Source organism: Cyrtonyx montezumae, unplaced genomic scaffold (genome assembly GCF_038088225.1).
Source record: "Cyrtonyx montezumae isolate F1298 unplaced genomic scaffold, pur_monq_1.0 scaffold_25, whole genome shotgun sequence".
In the NCBI taxonomy this organism is placed as follows: Eukaryota; Metazoa; Chordata; class Aves; order Galliformes; family Odontophoridae; genus Cyrtonyx; species Cyrtonyx montezumae.
Genome location: NW_027071992.1, coordinates 87663 through 115167, shown reverse-complemented (window position 1 = coordinate 115167; position 27505 = coordinate 87663). Strand labels below are relative to the sequence as shown.

At 39.9% G+C, this 27505-nt stretch overlaps 2 protein-coding genes across 2 annotated transcripts in view; one reads left to right on the top strand and one right to left on the bottom strand.

Annotated features, from left to right (window-relative positions):
• Positions 1-129: 129 nt before the first annotated feature.
• HMGCR (3-hydroxy-3-methylglutaryl-CoA reductase) lies at positions 130-16506 on the bottom strand. The gene is made up of 20 exons (XM_065739740.1): positions 16426-16506; positions 13346-13541; positions 12772-12883; positions 12077-12164; positions 11897-11981; positions 10913-11018; positions 10179-10285; positions 9595-9711; positions 9117-9268; positions 8008-8252; positions 7694-7869; positions 6933-7127; positions 6199-6357; positions 5905-6062; positions 4720-4825; positions 3032-3202; positions 1364-1504; positions 1094-1252; positions 662-816; positions 130-511 (listed from the first exon to the last, which is right to left on the bottom strand). The coding sequence occupies exons 2-20, from the start codon at positions 13508-13510 to the stop codon at positions 457-459; spliced, it is 2652 nt and encodes an 883-aa protein (XP_065595812.1). The 5' UTR covers positions 13511-13541; positions 16426-16506; the 3' UTR covers positions 130-456.
• Positions 16507-16737: 231 nt separating this feature from the next.
• The window catches only part of ANKRD31 (ankyrin repeat domain 31), a 58452-nt gene continuing 47684 nt past the window's right edge, over positions 16738-27505 (top strand). The window contains 5 exon segments of the mRNA XM_065740127.1: positions 16738-16824; positions 17911-18049; positions 23730-23774; positions 24901-24903; positions 27433-27483. Of these exon segments, the coding sequence (XP_065596199.1) occupies positions 16738-16824; positions 17911-18049; positions 23730-23774; positions 24901-24903; positions 27433-27483 (325 nt within the window).

Here is a 27505-nt window from a genome sequence, read left to right as displayed (position 1 = left end):
TCGCCTCAAAAGGACCAATGCGTTAAAGCCAAGGTTAGACAAACAAAAACCATCAATCAACACCCTCTTTCCCCCCAAGAAAAAAAACCCCAAAGCAACAAAACAACAAAAAACTGTACAAAGTACATATCATATTTCACCTTCGTAATTACCAGTTTATATGTCAAAATAATCTCAACCTGTAAAAACATGTGTCTGACCCAGAAAATGATGCATAAGAGTAAGAATTCCAAAACTATATTTAAGACAGCTGACAACACTTCGTTTCATGAAGTCATCTCTAATCACTGAAGAACATGAAAGGCATAAGTAGTCTCACACAAGTCCATTATTTCTTAGTTTATTGTCCATGGAAATCAATGACTTGAAGGTGATTTTCATTCTGAGCTTCACAGATTATATTATTTTTTCCCCTTTACTCCTGTCAGTTGCTTCATTTCAAAGCTGCTTTAGTATTCAAGCTGCCTTCTTAGAGCAGGTTCCTTGGAGATCTTGTAGATTTATTTTTGACCTGGTAAGAATATAAAAATAACCACATCAGGTAGGTTGAAACGATAGGCTCCTGTTTTATGTTACAAATAGTAATGTAATCATTACCGAATTTTGTGTACTTGAAAAAAGGGCAAAGCAGCAGAGAAAGCTGAAGTTCTGTACTTGTTACCTGTTGTGGATCATGTGGCTTTTGACTAGATGCCCAGCTGCAAGAGCTGCCATTAGCGATAACTCCCCAGCCATCACTGTAGCACACACAATTTTAGCAAGCTGGCGGGCATTTTCACCAGGGTTGTCTTGGCTTGCACCTTGAACTCCTAACATCTGGAGGGCAGAATATGCAATGTTATATGATGAAAACCAAGTCAACTTACAGTACATTTTAATAGTAAAGTATTTCCAAATTTAATCCAATCAAGTAGCTTTAAGTCTCTTTATTAATAATTTTAAGCTTTAAAAGCATGGAAATAATTAATTAGATAAATCTAGTGTTTTCATATCAAACCCACCAGGATTCAAGAGGGCTGTTACCACAACAACACATTACAAAAGCAGGTTTTTATTTAAGAAGACAATTTGCTGCAAACTTTTTGCCCTGTACCTGCAAACAGGCCTGCTGTGGTAGCAAGTTGGTGCCTCCTCCAACAGTCCCTATTTCTATAGATGGCATTGTGCAGCTGATATACAGGTCTTCATTGGTGGAACCAGTACGCTCCATCAAAGTGATGCAGTTAGAGCTGCCAACATTCTGCGCAGCATCCTTTAGGTCCAGAAGGAGAAAAGAAAAAAAAGAAAAAAAAAACGCACTCAAAGTGTTTCAGTTAAGGATTACAAGCTAAAGAAAATCTGATTTGGCATAAAACAAACTTACCTGACCACAGGCAATGTAGATAGCTGTAACAATGTTTGCTGCGTGCGCATTGTAGCCACCTATGCTACCAGCCATAGCAGAGCCCACCAAATTTTTGTTTATATTCACTTCAACTATATCTTCTGTAGTTGTCTTCAGTACCTAAACAAAGTGATACACCATTCCTTAAGCAGGAGTAGAAATACCCTGTTCCATGTTAATAAGCTTCCTCCCATAGCCCCTTGTTTGCTTCCAAATGGAATCTGACTCTACCATAGATACTTGTTTTGTTCAAAAGGAGACTCTTCACATGCAGAGTGTTTATTCAAATAACAAAGGAGCAGTCAGCTTGGACTTGCATACATCTCTAAGAGAAGTTCATCAACTACCTACTCTGTTTCCAATTGGAACAAACAAACCAATTTGGGAGCATTACCCAAACGTTATAGCAATTTTTCTTCCAAGTTGTTCCAGTTAGTAAACCCTTTCTCTCCATGTTGTTCAGCAAAAGAATATGGAGCTCAACTGAAGAGTTTAAAATACAAACAATACTGGTGCGTGAGAAAATAAGTACTGTACACAGTAATAATGGACTGGTATGCCATATCATTTTGAAAGACTCCGATAAAACATTTGCAACAATTCAGTATTAAAATGATCAAAGAAGGCAAACAAAATTATACTGTGAGCAAATTTAAACTATATTCAGTGGAATAGCAAGTGATGACAAATACGCACAAAGTGTGCAATACTGATGAAAATATGAAATAAAAGCAAAAGATAAAATTAAGACCACACACATTTGAATACTGTGTCCAACTCTGTTCCCATCTTCAAATTAAATCAACAAAAGGAGGCAGTTTTTCCACAAGAGGTATACCTGCCCTGGAAAATTCCACTGGTAAATCTGTGCTAGAAGTTTTACATAAATTTACAAAAGGGACCAAACAAGTAATTGAGCAAAATCATCAGAAAACAAAACAAAATCCCCCCACCATACATAATTCAGAAAATCCTGAACAAGTTGGTGTATTCTGAGTAAGGTGTAATAAAGTCCTCCCTGGATATTGGTGTTGGCCAACGCTGGAAGCAGGGTAATATGCAATGGATTTGGTTTCACACAGAGTCAAATCTTTCTATCTGGAGCAGAAGGTGATTTTAAGATGGCTCTTACAACTTTTTTATGTTTATGATTATGTTTGCCAGCTAGGACTGCGCTGTATATGAAGGTGTGGCACTGCATGAAGGTGATGGAGCTTCGTCAGGCATGAAGCTAAGGAAGCTTTGGAATTAAGTGAAACCTCACAATTATCAGTTTTCCCTGCAGTAAGGGGAATCTGGATTTCAAAAAGAACGCCAAGCTTGTGCAAGAGAGAAGAAATAAGTGAAAATGATCAAAATTACTGACTTCACTTTAAAAGCTATCAAGTTTTGACATAACCTTTCAAAGGAAAAAAAGCAATAACGTCTTCAAGTGGACTGTCATTATTAAGTGTATAGCACATTATTTTAGAACACTGAAAGGAAAAAAATACATACTGCTAAGAGGATCTCAGGAGAAGTGATTAATTGCACAGCAGTAATATGAAAATTCTTGTAGTAACCATCCTGACATGGAACAAAGCTATGATTTAACTGCATAAAATGTATGTATTTTCATGAGCAAATTACAATAAAGCAGACACTTACTTCTTTAACAACCTTGGCTGGAATGACTGCTTCACAGACAACAGACTTCCCTCTTCCTTCTATCCAATTTATAGCAGCGGGCTTTTTGTCTGTACAGTAGTTACCACTGATAGCTATAACCTGGAGATCAGGAAACTCTTCATTCAACCTTGCCAGTGCTTTTTCAGTGCCCTGTTAACAGCAGATACCATAAATGGCTGATGTATCAATTATGGTTGTAAAACAAGCTACTTAAGCACACCTCAACAGTAAGATTGAATTAAGCCTCATCAGATCACTAATTACAGCTGAAGAAATGAACAAGACTCCCAGAAATAATATTGAACAGGCAAAAATGGTAGCATGACCACCATCCTTTCTGTAATCGAAATTACAGAATTACATGGAAATACTTTATAAACAACACTGAGTCCTTGCCAGTGCATGTGGATTCTCTGGACACATTCCAAGCGAATGTTTACATGTTCAACAAAACTAAATCAGCCATGACAGACATGAAAGGAAGTCATTTTGGATGCAGGAAGAAAGAGTTTCTCTATACTAGGAAAACAGAGTAAAAGTCTGCTGCACTTAGTACTAGGTCTGAAGAGAGCACGTTATACAGCAACAGCAGTCCATATCAAAACCTATCTCAAACAATACAATGCATCCTATGTGTAATGTCCTCATATCAGGTGGACAGAGTTGATTTTCTTCAGTGTATGATATGACACAATACTAGGAAAACAAACAATGATGATAACACAGTAATGCTTTTGTTGTTGTTGAGAAGCACTGCACGAAGCCAAGACCTTCAGTTATGCAGCTTCTTTTACTATTCTGCCAGTGATAGCTTGGGAGGCACAGGAGCTCAGAGGCAAGAGACCCAGCACAGCTGACATAAACTGATCAAAGGGATGTTCTGTAACATACGATACCATGTGAAAAAACTACAAAACAGGGAGGAGTTGGCCAGAGGAGTGGAGAGCCAGTTGCTGCTCAGGACCTGGCATCAACCAGCTATTGTGGTGGTAAGCCACTGTGTGTACATCACTTGTTTTGTAAATACACATACGTTATCATCATCACCCATCATCACCATTATTTCTCTTCCTTTCTGTCTTAATAAATTAGTTTCTATCTCTTGAGTTTTAATTTTTTCTCCAAATTCTCTCCCCTATTCCACTGAGAGGAGGGGAGTGAACAAACAGCTTTGTGGTGTTTAGCTGCCTGCTGAAATACACCATAAAACATGCCTATAGTTCTCCCATACTCACATTTGGAAAACAGCAAAATAAAAAAAATAGACTACACTGCCCTTCTTCTACTCACCAGATCCATCATTCATTATTTACAAACATGATGAACATAGTAATAGGTTAACTAATGGATAACATATTTGGCCTAATGCAACAGAGTATGCAGCTTAAATTCTATATTATCCAGAATATCTTCTTAAAAAAAAAAAAAAAAGAAAAAAAGAAAAACTGAAGTTACTCTAATGCATTTTTCTTGTATTGTTCTCATTGTATTCTTGTTTATATTCATTGAGTTCAAGCAGTTTTCTTATTTTATAGCACTGCAAAGAGTGTTGCATCTTCTTTCTCTTTGTTTTCCCATGCCAGGTAGTTACAGATTATTAGCATACAATTTTTTTTTATTATTATTTTTAAAAGAAATACACATTTACTAAGAAGACTGAGCCTTACTTTTGAAATCATATTCATTCCCATTGCATCCCCTGTTTTGGATTGAAAACGAATATAAAGGTTCCGACCAGCCAGGCTGATGAGAAGTTTTTGCAAGCGGGCAAACCTGCAAGGATAATGTAGTGATCACTTAGAAGCAGTTCAGTCCCTTGAGGATTTTAAGCAACAAAATGACACTGAAATCATAGCACAGTGTAGTTAACAGCACTATCTGCAATTCGTATTCCTACTCCCTTGGCACAGGAAAAGCCTTCAGCTACCATGTGTACAGTTCTCTCAATCAAATACTTCTAAGTGCTCTCCTCCTAGAAGTGTTTACTGTCTATTTATGTTGTTCACTCCTCCACTTAATGAAGTAAAATATCCCAGAGTACTAAAACATTTGCCTTGTTTGTACTTCCTAAAACATCTGACTGTCAAGTACAAACTAACAATACAGGCTTTGAAAATGTTTAAGACATTTTTACAGCAAGGCAAAACATCTTCCTTTTCAACAGCGATGCAAGTCTCACAAACCAAAACTTTATTCAGTCAGAGCAAGGGCCAGTCAAACAAGAACTGAGAAACACTGCATAGAAAGAGCAGCACAAGCTGACTCTCACCAATATAAGCATATCCTTGCAGACAATTGTAAGGTCAATAAGAAACCTAACTGGTAAGTAAATCTCTAAATCCTCATAAAATAATCAAGTAATCGTTCGTCTTTGAAGAAACTCCAGGGCTTGAAATAAACTAACTCTTAATATAGCTTTATACTTTTAAACATTCTGTTTCTAGCATTAGCTTATGCTGTATTCTCTGGAATCTCTATATTAACAAGGTTTCCAGAAAGGTTAGATTCCAAATTTGAAATTATTTATAGTATGGTGCTACTAAGAACACAAGTAAGCTTTAATGTTTACTTTAGAATGCTTAAACAAAAATAAGTAATGCACTAAGTAACAGATGCTACATGGGTATTTGTTGCTGTTATCCAGTTGTTCATTACTGATCATTGTAAAACATGCATCACCAGTCTTGTCCTACAGCCAGTTACTTTCAGTTTCTTAAAATTCACATGACATGGGAGAGCCAAAATGAAAATGCAGTTTTTTGAACTGCAGCATGCAGATGCTCTCAGGAGCTCTCTGCTGTCCACAGAAGTCTTATATCAGGAAATAAGTTCACAATAACCACTGTACTAACCTACTTGTGCTGTCAAAAGCTTCTTTCACTATTTTAAAGCCCTCAGGGCTTTCAAGCCAAGCTTTCACTTCTGCAGCCCGGCAAGCAGTGGGCAGCCTTACAACAGGTCCTCGAGTCATCCCATCCGCTAGAATGCGGCTCCTTGCTCCTCCACCAAGCTAAAAATGAAAGCAGAAAGGAAACAAAGTAAGATTGCTGAAAACAAATTCCTAGCAAGTCAAATATATTCCTTATATTGTCCCCAAACCTATTTTGTGTTATAATAAGTCTTCAAGCTTGTCATGCAGTACTTACACATATTGCTCTACATCCTCTATTTGTGCTTGCCACAAGACATCCTTCTGTTGTTGCCATCGGAACCTGAAACTCTTTGTTGTCCAGATACAGTGGTCCTGCTACGCCTACAGGAATAGGCATATATCCAATCACGTTCTCACAGCAAGCTCCTAAAACCTTGCAAAAATAATACATAGAGTTATCATTAAATTTGCTCGGCAGCATGCTGCATACTCTGTATGTGACTACAACAAGGTATCTTAGCTAACAACCTACAACCCTTCCACTAAAGCAAACAATTCCTAACTCAGAAAGTTCCTAACTGCAGAAGTTATCAATAGTTTATACTGTTAAAATCAAACATTTGAAAGATCTACTGAATGTAACCAAGACTTAAATGCTGTTAAAATTTTACTGTTAAATTAATTTTAAATAAACTTCCAGTGTAGCTTAGGCTCAAGGTAACATTTTACCCAGCTGAACACATGCTCAGTATTGCTATAATTATGCATTTTGAGATAAAGCAACTGCGTATCTTGGAATTATTTTTAGGGTAAGCTACACAACTAACGTATCTCTCTAGACTGGAAAATATTAAGGAAATGCCTTACGTTGGCACATATATATATATTTTTAAAGCATTTATTTTGACCAAGCTCATTGTTAGTTCACATCCATCACACTGAGCACATGTTTCAAAGATTTTGAAAATGGTTTCAACAGCAATTTTTACTTGTCCGCCTTTTACTCACCAGAGAATAATTATAATTCCTATATGGAAGGTATTGCAAAGATGAGGGTTCAGGGAGTTTCTGAGATAAAATTTGTCGGCGAATGGACACTCCTCGCTCCTGAGTTTCCATCAGGGTTTCCAGTTTGTATGCAGGAATATGCTTTGCATTAACTAAGCTGATAACTTCAGCATCAGTAAGGAATTTTGCTCCCTTCTGTAAACATAAAAGGATGGGGAAATACAGTTCCTGATAGTGAAAATCCTTTTAAATGCTCCCATACGAAAGAGGGTAACTTTACTTTCACATCATCATATCCTATCTAATGGAACAAACTGTACATCCTAGCCTAATGTAAAGGCTTTTACTCAGGCACCAAGTTAAGCAAACAAAGAAGCTTAAAGCACTTGATAAATCATGAATAATGAAGTTGCCTCTTCTGTTCCTAGTTCCAACTTATGATTCTCTCTCTGTCCCTAATAGAAGACTTTTCACTTACAGCTTCAAAACATGTGCACCTACCTGGTTTCCACATCTCATTAAAGAGAAAAAAAAAAAAAAAAAAAGAATGGAAATTGACTGCTGCAGAAATGACTTCTGAAAGGGTTTTGTTTGCTTCCTTCCCCCTGCTAGTTATTAATACCATAGCATTCACTGACATTATAATCATCAAGATCATTTAAAAGCTAGAAAATGAACTGCTATTCTTAAATCAGATTTTGTCATAGAAGATTAAAAAAAAAAAAAAAAGACAAGAGGAAAAACAACTTCTTTTTCCATACCTCTGTATTTCCAAGTATGCGAACACATTCCTCAATAGAACGAGGTTCTTTAGGTAACTCAATTTCTTCCTCTTTTTTATTAAGAGCTGATGAAATTTCCACAGAGTTACTGCTGCTGCCAACTACAAATGTAGCTTTGGTTGATGACTCTGCTAACACAGGCTTTATGACTTCAGCTGCACAAAGACAATTGAAATGCATCTTGGTTTAAAAAAACCTTAAGATTTATTTCCAAAAAAAATATGCTAACATAGATTTCCCTATTTGTTGCACATGTTCAGCAACAGACTTCAGACTATGATGCTAAAACTTACCATTTCCATCTTTAGCAACAAAAGCCTCTTCTACTATGTTAGATTTCTGACTGTTTTTCAAAAGACCAGACTGTTTCCTGCAGCAATTCTCAGGGACCTTTTTCTGGACCACCACAGGAGATGTTATGGGATTCTTCAATGAAAGTGTGGATTCAGTCTCTGCTTGTTCAAAGAAAATGTATTTCACTGCAAGGAGAAGGGCTAAGCCGAGAGTGATTACTTGTTCAATATCCATACTGGCCATTCTACAAAAAAGACAAAAAACAATAAGTAAATGTAAATGTATGATATACATTATATGTGTGTTTATAACAGCTTCTAATATCCCTCTGTTTAGAAAGTGTAGTAGTTAATGATCATCTTTTATACACTAAATCAAACTCCAGTCAAAATACATTTTCTAACATGGCACAAGTATGCTAGGTTATTGTAGAGAAATAACTCATTAACTCTTTTGTATTATTCACAACGTAGGTACTCCAGATTTCATTCACTGTTAGTAAACTAAATCTTCAAAGAAAAAGTTAAAAATAAGTTAAATGCCTGTAAAATTAGTCAGCATTCAGCTGCTAAACCAAATTCATTTAACACCTACCTCCTCATCATAAGGTAAAAAGAGTCAAACAATTATCAACCCTTGTAAATAGTAAGTATGATGGAAGTTCAATTTCTGTGAGGCAAAAATCTCTTGTAAGACATAGTTCTAAAATAAATAATACAGAACCACAGCTGCTCAGTTTTCAGTTGAACTGAAGGAAAAGAAACAGGAATATGGATCTCTATTCACATTTGTGTGTGAATAATCAGAAGCTCTGCCTAAGTAATTATTCCAGTGAAGACAGAAAATATACTTTCCAGTGTGCTCTGAAAAGTCTTAACAGAAAGAAATGGTGTTGGGATGCAATCCAGTACAGCCAGCTCCTCATCACCTTCCTATTATTTTAAAGAGTCTGGAGGAATAGTGTAATATTGAAGTATTTCTTATGAAGTGTCATTTCCATTTCCATGCAATTTTACTATGGATTGCACCCTAAGACCCAACAGCTTGAGGGCACTAGTGAATACCCCCCATTAAATGAAATACATACATTTTCTGTGAAGTGACCTACCGAGAAAGGTAGAACTGCCACAGTGAAACATTAGGTTCAATTCTCTTTGGTGCATTCTCATCCAATCCTACTGCATTTTCTGCTGTACCATTTTGAGAAGCTGGTTCTGCTATCCAGCGACTGTGTGCATGAACAAGAACCAAACCCAGTGACTGCATTAAAAAAGACAAAGCAAAACACAAGTATTAATTTTCCAAATGTAATTAGTTATCTAACCTACTAAGATTAAACATTTTGTTTCTCATGCCTCAAAAGATAGTTATACTCATCCCAGCATATCCATCCTCTTGCTCAAGTAATATGCAGGAAAAAGCTGTGTTTTACACAGAAATGGCACATGCAGACTGTGTAACAAGGGCTGTTATCACAAATGACCAAGGTAAGCTTGAGTAACGCCTATACAACATAGAAGTTTTATCCATTCAACTAGGATGCCTTGATACCTTAATGACAGGTGGAAAAAAAAAAAGCTACAAACCATAATCATTTTGACCCTCTGTGTTACAGGGTTTGGTTTATTTTCTTCCTCTTCCAGAACACGAGCAAAATGACTCAGCTGCCATATAGGACGTCCTTCACGGCTCTCTCGAGAAAGCTGGAGAAGTAATAAAAATTAAAATTAAATCCCACTCAGTAAATACTTGAAAAATCAAGAAAACAAAAAAAAAGATCATGTGATCTTCAACGCTGTATTTTTATTTGGTCATTTACAATAAATAAATAAATAAAAATATACTGAAAAGTCTTCCTCAAATGCTTAAAGTTAAGAGTGCATTGGGGTTTAAACAGTGAGAAACTCCAGACTCTTTAATTTAAACTACTTTGGTTTTTTTCTTTTTTCTTTTTTTTTTCCAGTGCTTTAGAACTCAAAACTGTTGAGCTTCATTTACAGTGGCAATAACAAGATACTATCCATCAGCTAAGGTACAGTAATTTCTCATGCCCTTCTATTCACTTCAAAAGGAAGACAAACATGCTGACATATACCTGAGTAAAGAAAAAAAAAAATCAGCCTACAAGAACGGAATGCTAAATTTAACGTTATCTTTAAGTGGGTCTTACCTCTAATACCAAGGACACACAAGCTGGAAAGAAGGTCATGAAGACAAAATAGTTGGCAAGAACAGACATACAGCCAAAGCAGCACATAATTTCCAGTTGTCGAACTCCTACATTCAAAAAAGAAACATTTTTTAATAGGCTTTGAACACTTGAAGAAGTGTGGCAGAAGCATAAAAAAAAAAAGATTACAGAAAGAACTGCTTATATGAATGAGAGCATAGCCCTATCATTTTGCACTAGCTTATTCTAAGCATGCTATATAGCTCTGGTACTTAACAAAATATTGGAAGCATAAACCTAAGTAGATATAATTACAGTTTACTAAAATTTCAAAACTTTACAATGAAAGTTTGAAACTCCTCCCTTTATTGTAGCAAGCCAGCATTATGTACTGAAATCCCTTGTAAAAGATGACCAATTAAGGGTTCAGGAAATACATGCCCCACCTGCACTTTCATGAGCATGGTATGACATAATATAATTGACTTTTTCTGCATAATAGCATTACAGAATTCCCTTAATAAAGATGAAAGATACAGCAGTAGAAGTAATTCAAAAGTTAAAAACAGCTTATTAACACACATCTCTCCCCTGCCCCCCAAAATGCTCAAATAAATAGATGAAGTCATTCCACTTCCCACGCCTACTACTTGAAACACTATCTCATCAGCTTTTATTTTTTTATTTTATTTTTAAACTGAAAAGGTTCAGATCCTTAAGACTTCATGGCTCACCTGACATCGTACCAACTCCAATCACAAGACATTCCACAAGTGCATCCAGTGTAAATGTAGGACCTAAAATTGCCATACCACGTGAAATATTTTCTCTCACTTCATCCTGAAAGGAAAAAATTCTGTATGTTACACCGAAGACAAAATCTGAAGAAAGGGAGCATACATAACACGATTAGTAAATCAGGTATTAGAGTGATAAGACTTTATAAGGCAGGCATCATTATTTTCTATAATATTTTATTATAAAGTGCCTAATTATTACTTTCAATTACCATGCACAGTATTTTGTTCATATAAAATAACTTCTAGTTAAACTGATTTGTTTTAGAATATTAAGAATTATCATTCCAATACACAGTGGGCAAAATGTACTGTTGATTCTTCATGGTGTGAATAGCAGAGGTTGGAAGGGGCATCTTGAGGTCATCTGGTTCAACCTCCCTTCTTGAAATGCCTAGTACAGATCATCCAGGATCATATCTGGACAGCTTTTAAGAATCTCCCAGGAGATATTAAAATTATACCAAAAATGTTTACATACACACAATGCCATGTTTGTTCTGGTAAGATTTTGCTTTTTCCCCACATTAGCATTATAACTTTAGACATCTATTTATATAGTATCCCAGAGCCCTAAGAATTTATTTATTTATTTTAGATCAATAACTGCACTGTGGAAGACACTGGTCCAGGAACTATAAATTCATTACTGGTCCAGGAACTATAAATTCATTACCCTAACTATAAGCAATGTTTAAATTCTAATCCTATATTCAAGCTATTGTTAGTTCACATGACTATTGCACATTAGTTGTACAGAACTGTTATTCACTTGTAAAACCACAGAATATAGAACCTGAACTGCATCTGATTCTTTTTGCATATCACTAATACCACGTTCAAATGTATGTTCCTCCATGTGGACTGTTCATCTCTGACCATTAAATTCAAAAGTTGAATCACATGAATAATAATACTGACCTGTGAATTGGAGCTCAGTGCAAATTTGGCAAGTGCACTTGCTCTTGAAAGATCAATTAGAAGGAGGAAGAAAGGTAAAGCCTCGCTGGGGAAGAAACAAACATACACAAATGGAAGCATGTTAAAGTGTGAACTTTACAGAAAAAAAAATTCAAGCAAGAAATCACATTTACTACTTACTTTAAACCTGTCAGTTCTTTATCTAAGAAGTGAATCACCACTGTACTAAAAACAAAACTTGAGAAGATTGTGAAGAGACCAGCAATACCTTCAAAAAAGAAAAAAAGGGAAAAAATATTTTAAATATATCCACATATACACTGAGAGTGGGGGCAACAAAACCAAAACAAACAAAAAAAGCCCTATAACTGTATATTAATTGTCATGGAAATAAAGGGCCACATCAACAGCAGCTGAGGTACAAACTAATACGGATGCTTTTTCTGTAAGAATTCTGAAATCTAAGATTTCCACAGCACTCAGAGCTGGGAAGTGATAGAAGATATAGAAATATAAGTGATAAACTTTCTCATTTATTTCCCAAAAAACCCACAATAAATGTATAAATATATATATATATGTGTATATATATATATATGTAACCACTGAAACCAGCTTACCAACTCTAACCTTCTTGAGTTTCACATAATAAGTTATTTCAAGAACTACAATTCCAGAATTTATATAATTCTTCACAAGCCTTCTTAAAAACTATACTTTTCTTGGTTAGACAGCAGAATAAATATTCTGCATAGATCATACTAACTCTGTTCAGTATGTAAATACTAATATTCTAACATCGATTACTGATTTACAGAAACAACAATAACATCCTGATTAAATGCACACATAATACATAAAATCAGATACAGTACCTAAAATGTATTTTGACCCGAGTTGCCTTAGGTTCTGAAACTGGAAATATATATAAAGGATTGCTATACAGCGCGTGATTGTCAGGATTATGATGTCACTGCTCAGAACATCCTGCATGGAACATAAAAGGGTTTAGTTAGATTTTGCACATGGAAGTAACTTGCTATTGAGTCTTAATATGACAACAAACAAAAATCTGTTTTGGAGCTACACAAAAAACGAAGTGTTTGAGGTGCGGTAGAGGGATAAAAATAGATATCAGTTACAGCTTGCCCCCAGAATTAAATCCTTGTTCAATGGCTGAGGCTGGCAGGTACCTCTGGGTCCACCTGGCCCAATCTCTGCTCAAGCAGAGATACCCAGAGCAGGGTGCCCAGGCACAGGCAGCTTCTGAAGATCTCCAAGAGGAGACTCCACAGCCACTGTGCCAGTGCTCCATCCTCCACACACCACAGAAGTGCTGCTTGGTGTTCAGAGGGAACCTCCTGAGTTCCTGTTTGTGCCGTCTGGCACTGGGCACCACAGATTCACCGATTAACAGCTAAGTAATATGGCATGAATTTAAATCCTTACTTCTTCAAGTTTTGGGCATTCATAATTCCAGCCACAGATCTTATCATTCCCAGTGAACATCTTCATTGACATCATACAGATGGTAAGAGTCACTGTTCCCACAATGACTTCCCATGGATGAGAAGCCACAAAAAGGCCATGCATTCGAAAGAGTCTGGACAACATTTTCAGGACCGCTTTAACACAGTTAGCAAACCTGCAACAAAAGAGTATTTCATATAAGCAAGTTAGATCTTTAAGGGAAAAGCACAGCGCTCTAGAAATTCCCACAAGTCAAAGTCCATTTTGTTTCATACAAAAACAGCTGAGAAACAGATGAGAAGGGAAACATCTTCACTCTCCAACTTTCCATTTTAAAACATTTATTTATAGTTTTCTGAAAGATAATATGACCTGCTCCTGCCTTCTCAACCTGATTTCTTTTTTTCCATTATTTCCATTTCCGCATATCTCACTCATCTCTCTAAAGCATCTAATTAACAACTCTCCTTCACTCTCAGTTAATGGCAACGTCTCAGCATCTTCTGCTGTTGGACAATTTTGACATTGCTCTGTCTCCATCATCACCACACTGAGTAAATTCTGTCACTCCTTTCTGCTCCTACAAAAATATTAATTATAACTGTATAAATCAGCAGCTAACTATTGCTCGTAATTCTCAATTTCAAGAACAGATATCTCAACAGTATCTCCCTCTGATTTTATGTTCTCTACTTTATTCAGTAATTTAATTCCATTTGAAACAGATCTTTCTTTACCCCAAACACACAAATCCCTTTTGATTACAGTATTCTGCAGCAGTTCACTGTACCAACAACCATTCCCAGGTTACTGTTGCATTTCATCATCCCCTTTGCTTTAAATGGATAACAACAGCTCCCCTTCACACAAGGAGAACACCAATGCTCCATCAGTTACAAAATCTGCACCCTTAACTGTTTGCTCTGTGCTGTTCCTTAAGACTCTCAGTCCATCAGGAATATTTACTCATGTTTTATAGCACAGAAACAAAATGCCATAAAATCATATCTTAAATATATTAATACGTTGCCTTTCTCATAGCACAAAATCAACAGCTTCTAAAACCTTATGAAGAACGTTAACTATATAACTATAACCAAAAGTCCCAGAGATACTTAAATGGTAGTTTGACTTGTATTTATAAATACTGAACTATGGAAAGTCAGTACACACCTAGCACTGTGGAGACTTCCATACAGGACTGAGGGCTCTATACATTAACACATTTAAATGGATTAAAAAATCCCTTTATGTCACCACAAAACAATTTATGCATCAGACTTCCATGAAGACAGTATTTCTCCTACTTTTAATTTTGCATGAACACAGCTGTCACTCAGGGCAGAAAACAAAAAAAAAAATCTGGACAAATCTGTCCGCTTGGTGCTCTTGAAGGCACCAGAATCATCCTGCTTGTCAGACCGCCTTCCTCCCCACATTATCAGTCAGGCAAGCATCAGCAGCACCACTGTATTTAGTTCCAGGGGAAGATGAGGCAGAATTTTTTTCACTGATGGAACCAACTGGGTTCCCAATGGGGGACATTATTAAGAGGACTGATTTTCTTACAAATAAATTATTTAGTTCCCTTTGAAAAGAAGGAAGAAAGAACAGCCCTCAAATAAAAAAAGGTTGCTTTGTTTGCTATTTTTTTAAATTCAGTCAACTGCCATTCCTTGTTGTTCCCCATCAAATATCACTTACATAATTTTATAAATGTGTGTTCTTGCAAAACCATACTACAGCGGAACTATGATTTCTCAGCAGGAGCATGAAAAGTATCTTTTAGTCAAAAATAAGCCAGAGTCATAGTAATATCTCACTGCCAGAGACTGTGGAACAAAAGCAAAACCAGAAAAGCCTTAGTAACATCCCACTAAAATACTAGCATGCTTGAATTACACGAGAAAATAAAAGACACTACTTTTCACACAACTGCACAGAGTACTGAAAACCTTAAGATCGTAAATGCAACTCCTAATAATTTCAATATCAGAAATCATAGAAACAAGAAGCAAAATGTTACCAGGTCTAGGAAAATCAGAGAGAATATATATATTTAAACACATATATATATATATGTGCATGTGTGTGTGTATTTATGTATATGTATGTATTTCTTTCAAATATTACTTCCTATGGTTGTAAGCAGAACTAGTAGGACTCCCGCCCCAGTAAGCGTAAAATGGAGTCACAAAAATCAAGGAGGGGAAGATGTATTTATTTGACTATGAAAATAATTAGGCGGGTTTTTTTTTTTTTTTTTAATCAGTGAATGTTTCACAATTAACTAATTACTGCTGAGAAATACAGGATGCCACACTGCTGATCCTGGGCTGTACTGAGTGGCAGCAGCTCTTCACCTGAAGGGCTCCTTACAGCCTCCATGAAAAAAACTGCCACTGCATACAGACAGATCGTGCTCTGGAGTCCGATTAAAATATTTTTATTCCTACACTTTTAGCTAGAAATGAGCAAGACGTTACATTTAAGCCGAAATTCACCACTACTGGCTTTTTGTTGTTGTTGTTAGATTTCAAATGTGTGATGTAAAAGGACGTTATGTAAATCTTATCTGTGCCTTTCGTTGTCCAACCAGATGATTCAGGGAAATCATTCCGGGAACCAAAACAGAACGAAGGAAAATAAAAAAAAAAAAAAAAAAAAAAGGAAGCAGCTCCCGAAAGCTAAGAGCAGCAATCCCCGCAAAGCCTGAGCAGTAGCGTTGGAGCATCCCGGAGCGCTGCTCGCAGCATCACCCCGCGGGAGCCGGGTGCTGGCCCCTGTCCGCCCACCCCGCAGCACTCAGCGCGGCGCCGCTCGCAGCTCCAGTCTGACTCAGCACCGCCGGGCTCTACGCAGCCCGACGCGGGGCAGCGGCCTGCTATCCCTCTAACTCATGGCTTCACTCAAGAGCCCCTGACCGGGCCGCTAGCAGCCACCGCCTACCGTTCAGGGCCGTTTTCCGGGCCGCCGCGCGACCCCGCGCCGTCCCGACGTCGGACTGCCCCTACCACGCCGCGCACCGCACCGCACCCCCGTGGTCCTGCCCCGCTCACCGCCCGGCCGAGAGTACCCCTTCCTGCTTCCCTCCCGCCGCGCGGCGAACTGGGGCGGCTGCTCCACCGCGGGCAAGGACAATCGGGGCAGGACGCGCCGTCCACCGCCATCGCCCGATCGCGCAGCCAATAGCAGCGCTCCGGCACGCCCGGCCCGCGCCGCGTCACCATCTGCGTCGCCAGGGCAACCGCTCCGCTAACGCCGCACAGCGCGGGGCTCGATCAGGAGCGGCGAACACGCCATCTCGCCATGGGCCGCCCGCCAATAGGACAGCGCGCTGCCCTCTTCGCGTCTTCTGATTGGACCGCGGGATGAAGCTTATTTACATACGCCGATCGAGCGAGAAGCCCGCCCCGCCTCCGTGGGGCCCTGGCGCCGCTTCGTCGAGCCTAGAGCGGGTGCGGCGCAGCCCTTAGGTACTGCGTCTGCGGCCGTCGGTACGCGGCGGTGTCGCGGAGCTGCGGTCCGGGCGGCCGCCCCTGCCAACAGCGCGTTAAGAATCCGCGTGGTGATCCAGCGCGCTCCCGGCTGTGGAAAACAGCGGTGTCCCTCGACGTTCGGAATCCGGGCCCCGCGCGGCTGTTTCCCTCCCCCCCCCCGCCCCCCCCAGCCGCCTCCCACTTATCTATGGCTTCTCACTGTGTCAGACCTCGGGGTACCCCGCGTCTTCGCTCTGCTCCTGCACGACCAGGCATGAGCGATTCCAGCTCAGCGTGTAGGGCCAGGTCACGGGCTGCAAGGTTCAGCTGCACATAAGTCACGCTGTGTATCTCCCAAAGCTTGCATGCACCAGTCTTGTTTAGAAATAGCTTTGTGTGGCACTTTGCTATAAAAGCATTGCTGTAATTCGGACAAAAAGGATGCGCTGACGAAGGGTTGCTTGAGGACTACACCCAAAGCAGGTGCTGTCGGTGAGGAAATCATTGTTGCCAGCTCAGTCCTCTAACACTGTAAATATGCGGCCTGTTGCCATCCTCCCTGTGGTGTACGTAAATCCCGGTGACTGCTGTGCAGCCGCTCCCCTGCTGGCTCCCCTTGCTGCGCACAGGTTTCCTCAGTATCTTGCCTTTGTTACCTGGAAAGTAAAACATCACCACTGCACATCCTGCGCTAATGTGGCAATATGCGCTGCAATTGCCATAATTGCGTATGGATATGACTCAGTCAAAGCAAAGCAGCAATTTGTACCTACTTCCAACAATTATGTATAATTGATACGTAATTTAAGATGACCATTAAATCTGCCTCTGTTTCCTACACTTTTTCTGGAGTAGTGTCAGTTGTTGTTTTTTGGGTGTTTCGTGTGTGTGTGTGCGCGTGCTTTTTTACTATTCTGTGATACTATTATAACACAGAATTTCAAAATTAACCAAAATGATGGTTTTATTATCAAGCTCGCTGGGAGCAGGAGTCCATTACTTTCAAATTGCATCCTCTGTGCACAGGTAGTGTAGGGCTTCCTGCCTCGAGCTCTCACTGACCAGCCTCATGCTGGCAGCACTGTGGGACAGCCACATCACCAATCCTGCACGAGTGGGTGTTACACTGAATGCAGTTTGACTGTGCCTGCCTCACACAAGAGGTTTCCCCGAATGGATTCACAAACATTTAAAAAGAATAGATGAGTTACTGTAGTGGTAGACGTAACATGTTCCGGGCTGACACTGATAAATTCATGAGCTGCAGCAGCAGTAATGCATGATGATAGTGCCAGCGAGATGTGTACCAGCCCAAGTCTTCTTCATCCAGCAGGGTGGCACAGTGCTTACCAAAGAGGTGTCCCTATCCTGGTGGAGGAAGAGGAACACAGCTTTGCGTCTCTAACCTCCCTGTTCTTCTTCAGGCTCTTTTCCTTTCTCTTACCACTTCCGTCCTCCACTCCCTTATATCCCACACCTAACGTGTTTTCCTCCCTGGGGTGACATTTAGCATTATTTGAGCATAGAGTCAAGTGCTACCGTCACATATTTTTTAGCATGTTCTTCTTAGAGCTCATTAGCAAACTGAAGGGTGTTAAATTCAATATCAATTTAATGGTTAAAGAAGTAAAACATCTCATTCTGAGGCCTTTAAGATTCAGTGCTGATGTGCTATCTGCCTGTTCGCACAACCTTTAGCCCAGGCATGTCCCTGTGGCCCAGCCCAGCCTATCCTGCAGCTGCTCCCTGCAATTCTGCAGAGCCCTGCACCATCATAGAAGCAGCTCTGCCCCTCGAGCAGCCTAGCCCCTGCTACTCACAACAAATGTGATCAGCACTGTCTCAGATGAAATCAGGACACAGGGAGAGCACAGTGTGGTGCTAACTCAAGTTACGGCAAAAAAATTGCACGTGTTGTGGTTCATTGGCTAAACACAGTCCTGCAAATAGGGAAAAATATGCAGCCACGTTTTTCATCTTGATAAAGAGGTTTGAGAATATGTTGCTAAAAAAATCAACCTCCCCCTAGTTTTCTCCTTCTGCTGCACTTTTTTATGTTTCAATAAAAAAATAAAAAATTAAAATCACTTTTGTTGCTCATATACATTAAATATAACATATATTAAAAAAATACTTCAAAAGTAATGCCTCCTGTTTCATGATGTTGGCAGTATGGCAGCAAAAGTTGAACCTTCCTGCCAGCATCCCACTACATGTTGTCACTGCAGAGTGGCAGCCTAATGAAACGGCATCTGACATGGAAGCTTGCATGAAGCAAAGTCTGGAATTGAATTCCTCCATGAATAAAGAACAGCACCCTCTGACATTCTTTGATGTTGCTGAACCATTACAAAGACCAAACAGGGGATGTGAGTACACTGAGGCCAACAGTGGTAGCACCAGCAGCAGCGGTCACTTCCGCTGGTGCTGATTTTTATGAGCTCAACATGCAGGCTCTTGTTCGTTGCTGGTGAGGACACATAGCTACTGGTGGTGACTATGTTGAAGAGGACTGTTTCGTAATTAAGAACTGGATCTATCAGTGTTCTTTGTATCCAAGTTTCTGTGGAAATAAATAGAAGGCATTTCTTTTGGAGTCACTTACATAATACAATTCGTCTTCATCTGTGTGGCCCAGGCAAACCAAAAGGTTGGACACTTGTGCTTTAGCCCAAACAGAACCATCCTATGCCACAAGGCTTCCTCATTCAGCTGCTTTTCATGCTGACCTCACCAGGTTTACACAAAGAAGTAAGCAGGCACCTGCATTTTTAATACCTCATGTGAAAATCACACATTATCCAACTCATGACTACAGTCACTCAGTTCAAGATCCAAGCTGTGTTTGTATGAAGTGACACCTGGACATATCTGGACAATGCCTGCTGCTAGCATTATACCCTTGTCAACTAAGTCCATGAGACAGGATGTCCCCAAATCATCACACTCTGTCCTCTCCTCTGTTCCATTGTTTCAGTGATCACAGCAGGGACAACAAAACATGTTCCAGATTTAAACATCTTGTTTCCGTGCCTCTGAACAATTAGGAGCCTAGCCTCTAGCAGCCTTTTTGTTTTCTTAGCCAAACACTACAATGGGAGCCACATTTCCCCGAGACCCTGATTTGCATAAATAGAGCGAGTCTGGTGTACAGGGCTGGGCTTTTGGATTTTGTCTTAGTTTCAGCTGGGACAGTTTTTCTCTCCCGAATAGCTGGAGAAAAACAATGTGGATAAATACCCCTATGTTTCTAGTTGTTGCTGAGCAGAGTTGTAAAAAGCCTGTTGCTACGCAGAGTCAGTTGTACAGAGACAAGCCTGTTCCAGTTTCTCATCTCCTGTCAGTGGAGAGCTGGGGTGGGGTGGGGGAGGATGGCAAGGAGTGGGGAGGGGACAGAATCAGGACAGCTGACTTATTCTGGCCAAAGGCATATTCCATACCATATGACATCATGCAGAAGGACTTTTGAAAGAATCCTTTCTCTCCCTTTTCCACTGCTTAGGGGCATCAGCAGGTGATGTGCAATTGCTTGTGCATCTTGTTACATACATTCATATATATATGTTTGTTGTAACTATTATCCTTTTCATATTCTCTTAGTAAATAGTTTTATCTCAACGCACAAATTCTACTTCGTGTTTTTTTTTCCATCCCACTGGGAAGAGGGAGGAGTGAGCAAACAACTGTGTGGTGCTTAGCCACCTGCCTGGTTAACCTACAACATAATTCTAACTCATTCTCATGCTGTTCAGCCCATTCACATTATTTTCCTATTTTATGTGAATTATATGAGAGGTAATCAATAACAGAAAAAGTCAGTTATGTGTTTAAATCAATAGCCTAGAGCTCCAAGCAGCTGCTGTAATTCTTGTAATTTTTGCTAGGTGATTTTTGAGCATGTTCTATTCCTTCTGGGGTGCCTGAAGGAACTTCTGGTCTTGAGGTTATTAATTTTTCTCATACACCTTCCATAATATATTTGATTTCTGCTGAATTGCTTCCTTCTGTCAGTATATCGATACATGCATAGATGGTAATGTGTGGTGGGCTACAGTTTTCTGCTAAAATCCTCACCAAGACATCATGGGAAATGGTATTTCCCATAGGGCAGCCTGTTGAAAATGTACCTTTCAAAGTAAAAATAGTTTTGGCTGTGTAGTGCTCCCAAAGTGGAAACATAAAAAGCATATCCTTTACCTCTAGGGATACCATCCATGTATGAGATGTCCCCCAAATCTGAGTTTTTAATTCTGCAATACTGTATACAGTTAAGGCTGCAGTATTGGCATTTGATTGCTGATAATCAATCACAGGCCACCACTGTCTGTTCAACTTCTTCACTGTACAGTAGCATTATTCAGGCAGTGAGTAAAAGCCATGACATCTCCTCTCCCAAGTCTGTTACCACTCCGTGGATACGAGCAAATGTGGCCACTGGCAAGGGGTTCTTAGTCACAATTTTTGACAGGGCAGTGGCATAAACATGTCTAGCAGATTTATAGCTTTAGGCTCATCCTCTAATGCATTAACAGCAAAACTCCAGACTGAATCAAGAGTTTCCATATTCTGACACACAACAGAGCAAATCCTAAAACATTTGGTCTGGGTCAGTGCAGTCACCCAGAAGCCACAAGAGGCTTTGCTGCAAGGCATTCCACTATGACCATTCAATCCTTGTAAATTTGATGTTATAACAACTAGGCCTCACATTTAAGGACATTTGTAGAACTTCTCCTTGGTCACACTAGCATAGGAATAATAGGTTTGATTTTGACAAACAGTCATATAGATACGAGTTCAGGGGTGAGACCATAATCAGAATTTTCTACTGGATCATGGGTGTCATCACCAGATGTTCCTATTGTGTTACTTTGTAATTGGCAGAATGTGTTAATCTGTGGAAATGTTCAGCCAAGACTGACAATGGAGTCAGATTTAGTAAAATATTTAATTTTTCCTGAACTTGCTTTTCTCTTCTTTTAGCTTACACCAACAGCATTTTAAGTTTCCTGATTTCTGTTTTTAGACTCATAGATTCATAGATGGCTTGGGCTGTAAGGGACCTTAAAGGTTACCTAGTTTCAAACCCCTGCCATGGGCAGGGTTGCCAGCCACTAGATCAAGCTGCTGAGGGCCCCATCCAACCTGGCCTTGAACACCTCTGGGGACCCACAGTTTCTCTGGGCAACCTGTTCCAGAGCCTGACCACCCTCAGAGAGAAAAATTTCCTCCAACATCTAACCTAAAATTCCACTCTTACAGTTTAAAACTATTCTCTCTTTTCCTCTCACTATTAGAACATGTAAAATATCAGTCCTGCTCATACCTGTAAGTTTCTTTCAATACTGGGAGACTGGAATAAGGTCTCCCAGGAGCCTTCTCTTCTCCAAGCTAAACAAGCCCAACTACCTCAACCTCTCACCATAGGAGAAGTCCTCCTCCAACAGCTCCACATCCTTCCCATACTGGGGGCTCAAGACCTGGACACAGTTCTCCAGGTGAGGCCTCAAGAGGCAGAGTACAGGGATACAATCACCTACCTCTCCCTGCTGGCCATGCCTCTTTAAAAAGAGGTTTTGTTTTTCAATCATGAGAGTACCTAACTTTGTCTCCAGTTTCCCTCAGTTTCCCCCCTTCAACACTTAATAAAGTGTTGCATGAAAATACCACATAGAGGGGCAATGGTGAGGCAGTGTTCTTCCAATGTTAAAGGCGGTCAGAGGGCTACATATGAGAGTACACCTTAGAAATTCTGTGAAAATACTGAAAATATTTCAGCATTGAGACTGTTGGGAAAAAAAAATAAATCTGAAGTAGGCTTGCCCAGTTACCTTCACTGAAAGAAGAGATCATAGGAGGGTCTTTCTTCATCTGAACAGAGTCTACTGAGGACATTTCCACACAGGGTGTCTCAACTCAGCAGAGGTCACAGACTTTTTTTACCCTTACTTCCCAGGCGTTCTGTCCCTTCTCCCTTCCTCACTGGCTGAAGTACTGGGAGGTAACAGACTTCCCAGTCTGCCTAATACATGTTCCCCCATGTATGCGACGTACCCCATGTAACACAGAACACATGTTTAATTAGCTATAACCGTATGCCACCCAAGGCAGAGAAATTAATATTAATTAGCCTATAAAGCCTGTGCAATAAGTACAAAGTTCATAAGCTCAAGTCATTGATCCACCTTTGTAAGTGAAGTCTTTACTGGTGAGTTTACAGAGAGGAATTTGCTCAGGACGGAAGATTGCTTTAGCTCCTCACACTCGGCCACAGCAGCAGAGAAACGAGGACAAGGCCTTTGCTGCGCACGCACCGCCCAGAAGCTCTGGAGAACAGCGCATGTGTCGGAAGCCAGAGTCTCACCGCCCCAAGCAGAACTCTGCAGGTCTCACTGAGGGACACCGGGGAGGGCAAGGCAGGGTAGAAGTGAGTAGCGGTGCGGTGCTGGTGGCTGCGGCGAGAGCATGGCGGGGGGAGGGGGGCTCCGAGGCGGGGAGCCGCCCTGAGGAGAGCCCGCGGCGCCGGGTGAGGCACTGTGAGGGGCAGCGCGGGTGAGGCAGGTCTTAAACTTGACTTGGTGGTCTTGTGTCCACTCGCCGGTTTTTACTTTGCTCCGGTAAGGCATTAGTCAGCGGAGGTGTGAGAATTCTACTCGAAAAGAAACGAGCAACAATCAACAAAAAACGACCAGCAAATGCGATCGCTTGCTGATGTTATTTTTTCTGCAGTCCTGGCTTTCATCGGGGGAGGCTGTCCTGCTCTTTCAGAGGCTGGCAACGTCCAGACAAAGGCAGCTAACAGGATGAGCCTCTGCACTGCTTGTTAAGCTTATAGGAGTGAGTGAGGACGATTTGTTGTTTATTTATTTATTTTTGTTTTAGAATATCTCTTATTAATGCCAGTGTCACTTTAACGACTGAGATAGGAGGTAGGACAGATTCTTTTTCCAGTCTTTTCTTCCAGGTTGTTCTTCTCAACAAACCATTTATGTGGATGTTGCCAGAGTTCATAACACCAGAAATTAAATATTAGAATCATAGAATCTTTAAGGTTGGAATGCACCTCTGAGACCATCTAGTCTAACCATCCATGTTCTACTAATACTATGTCCCTAGGTACTACATCTGCTCTTTGCTTAGGCACTAACAGAGATGGCGAGTCCACCGCCTCCCTGGGCAGCCTTTCCACTCTTTCTGAGAATAAATTTTTCCCAATATCTGACTTGAACCTCCTCTGGCACATCTTGAGGCTGTTCCCTCTTGTTCAGTCACTGTTACCTGGGAGATCTGGCTGAGCTCCAGTGCACTACAAACTCCTTCCAGGTCATTGTAGATTGGTAAGGTCTCCCCTGAGCCTTCTCTTTTCCAGATTGAATAATTCCAGTTCTGTCAGCCACTCCACATAAGACTCATGCTCCAGATCCTTTGCAGCTTTGTTTCCCTTCTCTGGATTTGCTCCAAGGTTTCATTGTCCTTTTAGTAGTCAGGGGTCCAAAACTAACGCACCGATTGAAGTGTGGCCTCACCTTGGCTGTGTACTGAGGGATGATCCCCTCCCTGCTTCTTCTGGCTTCCGGGATGCCATTTGCCTTCTTGGCCACCTGGGCACACTGCTGGCTTGTGTTTAACTGACTGTCGACCAACACCCCCATGTGTTTGTATGAACTGTGAGTGCTCTCATGAGATCCTTTGTTTTAGTTAGTAGTTTAAATAATAATAATAAGAAGAAACGTGTTTTCAGTGTTTTAAAAATATTTTTGCTCTTAATTACTGTTTTTCCTGAGAATGCCTTGCTTTGGAACTGTATGAAATATGTTCTTTTCATTCTGGTACACAGTACTTGAACTGAGAAGATACAAATAAAATACATACATCCATGTAATAGTGGTATAGTCATATATAACTACAGTAGCATATATTATTGAATAAAGCTTTAAGATTGTTAAATGTATCCATTCTCTTCAAATACTTAATGCATTATTATCTTAAATACGTGCACATCCATTAATACTTGAAAACCTTCCTTAATTCCCTTGAAAGAGATTGCATGAACAGGTAGTAGTTACATAAAATTATTGCATATTATTACATATTATTACTGTTACCTCCTTGGCTTTTTTGAATACTTTTAATTTCCTTACTTCTGCCTTATTCTGTCAGTCTACTCTATCCAAGTGACAAAAAGTGTTCTAGTGTTCTTAGTTTTCTTCAGGTTTCTTTTTGTTTATCTTTTTGCCAGTTTGAAGACCTGGATGTATTAAATATATATGTGTTTAATCAGCTTACTTAGTATACATTTTATCTGTAGTCCGTTGAAATTTGAGGAAACTTTTCCTGTTGCTGTGATTGCCAGGAGCAGAACCTTTCATAGATACTAAGTACAGAGTTTGTCTGAGAGAACTCTCTTTCCCTTTTGAACTTACCTATGCTTATCCACTTAAATAAGAACTTGACATCATTCAATAAAGCTCATTTAAGATGTGCTTATTTCACTCAGTTTTTGGTATGTGGGAGTGAGGATTTATCTGTTTTGCCAATGGACTAGGTCAGCATAAAGGACACAGACGCCAAGTTAAAGAATTGTTTATGTTTACTTTTGTTTAAAGCGATGAAATATTAAGTGAAATGAAACAGAGTAAAATAGAACTAAGTAGTGCAGCTTAATACTTTACCATCGTCCATATCCACAATTTCTAGGGAGCCCAGGGTACAGTGGGGATTTGGAGAATCCTTCCTGGCAGTGGGGAGGTCCTGTGTGATGTGTCCATCAGGTGAGGTCTACAAAGTTACTACAAGAGGATCCAGTTTTTATGTTGTTGAATAAATGAACTTATGTGAAGGGTGGAAGTATCTGGTTTAATTCTCCACCTTGTATTCCACCTTAAGCTTGGTCAGGACTTAAGGAGGAACAAAGGAAGTTTGTGTGCGAGGTCTTGATACTATGCTTCTAAGCAAGGGAAAGTTAACATGTTCTCAGAGTGGTTTATCTAAGCTACATCTCTTGCTAATGAGACGTTTTATCTAAACTATGTGAATTGCTATATATATACTAACCTTAGTGGGTAAATGGAATCCTTGCTGCCATCTGCAGGTCCTTAGGAAAACTGTTAACTTTCAGTAAAATACCAGTTTCAGTATTTCTGTTTGAAACATATACAGCTAACTAATGTACAGCTATAACAGTGGTAGTTAGTAAATGAAACATTCCCATTTTACAGAACTGAACAAAATGCCCGTGTCTCTGGAGAATGGCTGGATGAAGTACATGGAGATTTCCACTGGGGATATTTTGGGGGCCTGTAGCAGGAAGATTGGAATTGTTTACTGTGTACTATACTTCTTCCTTATTGGCTGATGTTAACACTGTCAAGTTACTGCATAAAAACGTATTGTGAGGAAACCTACGGTCATCACAAACTTATATTGATTTGAAGAAAGGGCAGGATAGACACCTGGACAACCAGCAATGAGTCACTGGGCATGTTCATTTTTGTTTATCTACAGAAGCTTATTGGTCAACACAGTCTCAACCATTCTGTGATTGTCTTTTTGCATCTCTTACATCCCAGTATACTGCAATAGTCTTCAGCTCAGCAGTCTCCCAAAAACCAGGAGTGTTGATCGTTCTGAAGCCTAAACTCTTGTGGTGATTCTCTTGTATGTATTCCAAGTCTGAACTTTGCTAGGAGTCCATATTTCCAATGCAGCTTCATTGTTTACTCTTCCATATTACTCAGTCCACTTCCATCTTTTGAAACATTTGAAAGATACAATATCAGCGACTTTTTAATTGTTCTGAACGTAAAATACAAATCAAAAGATTCACAAAGATGGTATGGATGTACTGCTAACTGCCAGAAGTAATGTGCCTCTTTCCAACTTACTCACACAGTGCACAGGGAGAGTTAAACATATAGGGCTTGGCTAAGCCTTACTTTGAGGCTTAGCTATTTGGTGTAGTGAATGTATTAACCCACGGTTTCTATATCCACAGTCAAGTATGGCTCTTAGATGAGACCTCTACTTGACTTGAGTGTCCTGTTTCTTCCCGTGTGAGGTTTTGATTTGGAGCGTGTCCCTGCTCAACTGTTAGCCAGCTTGTGTTTCATGGGCAAGATTAGGGCAATGAGACTTTGGGTTGATGCTAGAAGGTCAGCAGTATTTGTGCTTGGATTAAGGAGCACCTTGATTTGGAATGAGTCCAGATATCACTGAGACAGGAAGGTAGTGGGATTTGAATCAAGGCTTTCAAAGTACTGTACTTCTTCTTAGTGGAAGAGATTCAGAGATGCCATAATGGATGGTATTCAAATTTTATTAAAAAATAGTAAGCTAATGCTAAGGAGATTCCTCATTGTTAATCTCATGTAGTATTTCCTTGCAAAATGAATTGCATGAAACTAAGCTCTTCTGGAAGTGGGTGGACCTGAAACTGCATTAAGCACAGTTATTTTACTGTTGACCTACTGACTGAGGAGGAATCCTGCTCCTCCCTTGACTGAAAATAATCTCTGTTCAGACCATATTCACCAGACTGGGGTGCACAAAAGAAAATTTCCTTATTGAAGAATCCTGCCAATGCTTCAGTTCACTTGCCAGCTATCTCAGCCCTAATTCCTTCACCATCTTTCCTATCCATTCCAACAGACAGTTGTAGGTA